The following is a 5,387-nucleotide window of genomic DNA, read 5'->3' on the forward strand; positions in this document are numbered from 1 at the left end:
TAAACATTGCAACTCAATCTTTTGAAGCTTTTAAGTGCATTGCATTGCATCAACCTTAAGTAATTTAAGGTTCCACGGAAGTTACCTTTTCATTGGCATGCTGCATCAGATATATTGTTTCTTGTTTATACATATATCACAATGCCCCATGTCCTAAGATCTTGAAAATACATGTAATTCAGTCGAAATATTGAAAGAAGCTAGTATAAAACTGGAACACAGAATGACAATTGCATATTCTTTGGAAATACATGTTAGCTCAATGATGTCACTAAATTAAAGGTACTTGAACGAACATCATGACTGCATGCATCATTTTGATGCACAGGCCGGAGGTGATACTACTTTTCAAAAAAATAATCTTGAATTAACATTAATTTTTTACAGAAATCTTTCTAGCACTGGACTACGTGGTGGACTTGCCATATCATTTATGAACATGACATCATTAGAAAACTTGTAAGTGGTGCCCACAACATAATATTGATAGGCTAGCAAGAATATGTTGTCGTCCTTCATGATCCTAAGAACAAAATGTATGTAGGGATTTATCACACAACAATCTGACGGGAGCTATTCCAGACTATCAACTGAAGTCACTTAAAGTTCTGTAAGTCTCCGATTACATCTATGGCCGATGATATAAATTTTTGATGAATGGTTCTAACTATTATTTTTCAGTAACTTGTCAAATAACAAGCTAGATGGACCAATCCCTCATTCTATTCTTCAGCGAGTCCAGGACGGTCTACTGGACTTAAGGTTTGGCATGCTTTGTTGCACAATTTGTTACTAGATTATCTCAAATGAACTAAACAACTGCACCTGAGGAGAATTAGGCTCAACCTAAGTTTGGTTATCACAGAAACAATACGGTTTAGCAACAACCTTTGCACATTACTGTGCGTGCATATGTTAAAAGATATTTGAGTTTCCCTTTCTCTGCCGGTTGTTTAGCTGCTGCCATACTTGTCGTGTATCACACTTTTCTAGCACCATGTGACAACAACTCCAGTTGTCGTATACATAAACTCCTGGCAAATCCTCTGTTCTTAAATAGTTACAACCCACTATCTATTTTTCCTTTTCATGCAGCTATGCCACATCATCAAGTCATGCATGTGGTCACGAGTTACAATTTGCCACCTTAGCAATCATGCATGGATTTGTTTCACTACTTTTTGTGCACAACATAGACTGTCATGTTACACATTTTTGTTGTTTTGTACCATGACCTACATATACTTGTACATTAGACGCTTGGAGCAAATATACGCAGGTCATGTTACACACTTCGTTAAAAATGGCACCCCGTTTGACTTCAATCAAATATATTTCACTTTTTATATAACATTTTGTTACATGCTTCATATACTTTATTATCTTCAATAGTTTTAGTCTTTTTACACTCCGTTTGATTAAGAGCATTCTTAAATTTGTTTTTGCAATAGTTTTAGGCTTTTAACATCTATTTTACCAAGATTCCTGCAGAAATGCGCGTAGCATCATCTAGTTAATCTAAGTTGCGGTGGCCAATTTGGGTGCATTGAAAGTGCGTTTGTGCATTTATCGATACAAACATGCACTTAATTACGTGTACTGCATCCAATAAATATACATGCTTTATCACCTAGGTCTTTTAAGGCTGGTCATAGTGGGAAGTAACGTAGACTAGTAACATGCATATGTTAACAGTCTATGTTACTACCTCTATAGTGGGTACGTAGTACATATATATAGTGTCATGCACCATTTTATTTATTACTTTGTAGAATCATTTTGCATTGGGAACCACTATGTGATGGTAATGATATTATGTTACTCTATTTGTCTCTCTCATATTTAATTACTTGCCATATCACATTTTTTGCTTATGTGGCATGCATGTTACTACCTATGTTACTCCCACTATGACTAGCCTCAAATGGGAGGAAGCTAAGGATCTAATAGTAATTGCACGTGATTTAGAAATCATGTAGTTTGTTAATTTGAGGGGTTGAGTTATGTACAAGAACTATTTGCAGATTTCTCGTCTTCGAAAATAGAGTGATGTTATAATCCCAACTTTGTAGAGCAGCTAAGATATTTGAGCTGATTTTGTACTTATGTTGTTTAATTGTGTCATTAGATTAGAAGGCAATCCTATATGCTCAAACAAAAAAGATACATACTGCTTAGATAAGACGAAGAAGAGGAAAACCACGCCTATCTTGCTCATAGCAGTGATAGTTCCCGTGGTACTGGTATCACTTCTAGTAGGAATGTGCATACTCTGGAAATTATTTTGGAAAGGTAAAATAAAACTATGCACTTCAAATTTCCTTCCATCAATGCAAGGGTGGTGAAAATTCACAATAATTCTAGACCTAAGCTTGCATGAAAACAAACACTCTTCACCTTGCAGAGAAGTCAACAGACAATGAGGATTATGCTATGTATGAAGAGGAAAATCCCCTACAACTTGACATCAGACGGTTCACATACGCAGAGTTGAAGCTCATAACAAACAACTTCCAAACAATCGTTGGAAAAGGAGGCTTTGGTATTGTTTATCTTGGCATACTGGAAAATGGTGATGAGGTAGCTGTTAAAGTGCTCATGGAGACATCAATAGCAGAGTCAACGGACTTCCTCCCTGAGGTACAATACAAAGCCAACTAGGGCACATGAGTGTTTTGTCCAAGAAAAATATAAATTATGCAAGTTATATAAAACCATTTCGACAATCTACATTTTTTATATAACAAAAAACCAAGATATAAAAAATAGAGTTTAAAGGCTAGAGATACATAGATGCAATAACCATGAATATTAACACGGTGATTGTGCTTGTTATATATAGAATTGAATTTTATTCTTTCGTATTATAATAATGCCTACAAAAGTACCATTGATTTATGAACATATTCAACACAGTACCCTCGTAGTGCTTTTGCAACTGCCATGATGTTAGTTCACCAAATGAACCATGTAGCTTCAATTCTTGAATTGTTGGTAACTATATCTACACCGCAGGTGCAAACCTTGTCAAAAGTTCATCATAAGAATCTCGTGACTTTAAAAGGATATTGCCAAAACAAGAAGTGCCTAGCACTCATTTATGACTTCATGCCTGGTGGAAATCTTCAACAACTTCTCAGAGCAGGTTTCCCTCTTAACTTTCATTAATGTTCTTGTCAAGCATACCCGACTTACATACAACAAACCCAACCTGCACCTGTAGTTAGTTATTCTGGTAACTTATATTTAGATGCTAGAAAGATCATATGGAAATTATCTCAGTTAAATCAAATGATTCAATTAATCCCAAATATGTTTAATATTAAAAACAAATTGATCATTTCATGGTTTTACTGCCTACAAAACCAAAAAACTACACAACAACCAAGATGCAAATGGTTTTTACTAAGCACTGGGAATCACTTACTTTTCAAATATTACCAATATATTGTGTTTCATAGCATAACATAAAATTTGACATGTATGTTAAGTATAAAATAAAATTCTAAATCAAACTACTCTAGCTTTGATATTGTAGTGGAATCAGGATTTATGTGTTTAATAAATTTTACTTGTTAAAGGTTTAGTTGAGTTGCTAGACCTGATTTTCGATATGCTTTTAATGTCATCACTATCAGATGCTCATAAATATTTTTCTAATAAGTGAGGCTACCATAGTTACAGTCTTAGATTCATACATCATAACCATAGAAAGATAATCACAAATTATAAACATATATATCTTTCAAAGGTAGTAAGAAACAAAGCAAGTAGAGAGGTATGTAAATAGTACTTCAGTAGCTTCGTTCGATTATTAATTGGGTTTGTAAAAAAATGCTCTACGAAGCTGAGGAAAGTCAGTGATACCTTGAAGGTCAAAGTGCATGTTTATGCATGCCTTAGATATTAGTATACCAATTGTTACTGTGGTTAATCATTGTGTTTGTAACCATCATTTGTTATTTTAAATATGCAAAAAAAAAATACCTAGCATTCATCAAATGGCACATACATTAATTTGTTATCAATTAATGCAGGAGAGATATATAGTTTGAATTGGGAACAACGACTTCATATTGCACTTGATGCTGCACAAGGTCCGCATTTCAATTGTGTATTTTCCTTTAGGTCATGTATGTATGTGCCTTTGACAAACTAAAAGTTTTAATAATCTACAGGATTAGAGTATCTACATGAGTTATGCACTCCGTCAATAGTGCACAGAGATGTGAAGACCCCCAACATTCTTCTGGACAAGAACATGGTGGGAATAATATCGGATTTTGGGCTTTCACGGGCTTTTAACGATGCTCACACACACATATCTACCGTAGCTGCTGGCACTCTTGGCTACCTCGACCCTGAGTACCATGCAACTTTCCAACTCACTGTCAAGACAGATGTTTACAGCTTTGGCATCGTCCTCTTGGAGATCATCACTGGACAACCCCCGGTATTGATGGAACCTCAAACCATCCATCTACCAAATTGGGTGCGCCAAAATATAGCTAAGGGAAGCATTCACGATGTTGTAGACAAGAGGTTATTGGATCAGTACGATGTCAGTTCTGTGGAGAGTGCTATAGACATTGCCTTGAACTGTGTCGAAAACGCTTCCATCGACCGGCCGACCATGACCGAGGTTGTTTCAAGGCTCAAAGTGTGGCTGCCGGCAGTTTCAAGCGAAAAGCAATCTATTTCTGGGACTCCGCGATTTAAGAAACCCATGGATACTGAAATTCCAAAGCAGCTCGAGATGATGATATCTGGTGTTAGCAACGACGAGAGCTCCTTCCAGTCTGGTCATACTAGTAGGCCACTGATAGAAATAGGCACATTTTCTGGGCGGTGAAAGGAAGATGCCCTCTGACTTATTGTTGCATCTGCATACAAGAGTTTGGTAATTTTCTCAAGTGTGTTGGCCTTAATTTTCATAAACTACAATGTAGTCATTTCAAGTTTCTAATATTTTTAGTTTGAGTGAGGGGTATTTCTATCGTCACTACAAAAAAAATGTTGATTCCGACCTTATATGGCTAATTCAAAGCACCATGCCAAGTTATTTTGGATTTCAATATTTTTTGCATTTTCTTTAGTTTTCTCGTTCAAAAAGGCAAATAAATTGTTGACAGTGCCGCAACTTGTATACAGTGTTGGAAATAGTTCAAACCTGACATGGATGCCTACCATGGGCATGCCCGCCTTCTTGCGATAGTTGGCTTCATTTCAAGAATGTCTAAAATTAGACCATGTTCAATGGAGGCTGTCCGAGTAGGCCAAAAGCCTCCGTTTGAGAGGACCTTGTTTCTCAACATCCATCAAATGACCTCATTTTTTTGTTACCTTGTATTGCCGATTCAAGACACCATTCAAACCTTTTTTGTTTT

The 5,387-nt window shown here is 36.1% G+C and overlaps 1 protein-coding gene across 1 annotated transcript in view; it reads left to right on the plus strand.

Annotated features, from left to right (window-relative positions):
* LOC119292313 (senescence-induced receptor-like serine/threonine-protein kinase) overlaps positions 1 to 5,165 on the plus strand; it is a 9,334-nt gene extending 4,169 nt beyond the window's left edge. Inside the window, exons 5-12 of the mRNA XM_037571157.1 lie at positions 388 to 459; positions 545 to 610; positions 682 to 762; positions 2,129 to 2,292; positions 2,405 to 2,640; positions 3,016 to 3,145; positions 4,038 to 4,097; positions 4,179 to 5,165. Coding sequence (XP_037427054.1) covers positions 388 to 459; positions 545 to 610; positions 682 to 762; positions 2,129 to 2,292; positions 2,405 to 2,640; positions 3,016 to 3,145; positions 4,038 to 4,097; positions 4,179 to 4,852 — 1,483 coding nt within the window. The 3' untranslated portion in view covers positions 4,853 to 5,165. The remainder of the gene's footprint in view (positions 1 to 387; positions 460 to 544; positions 611 to 681; positions 763 to 2,128; positions 2,293 to 2,404; positions 2,641 to 3,015; positions 3,146 to 4,037; positions 4,098 to 4,178) is intronic.
* The last annotated feature ends 222 nt before the right edge of the window (positions 5,166 to 5,387 follow it).

The sequence above is a fragment of the Triticum dicoccoides genome, chromosome 4B (genome assembly GCF_002162155.2).
Source record: "Triticum dicoccoides isolate Atlit2015 ecotype Zavitan chromosome 4B, WEW_v2.0, whole genome shotgun sequence".
Classification (NCBI taxonomy): domain Eukaryota; kingdom Viridiplantae; phylum Streptophyta; class Magnoliopsida; order Poales; family Poaceae; genus Triticum; species Triticum dicoccoides.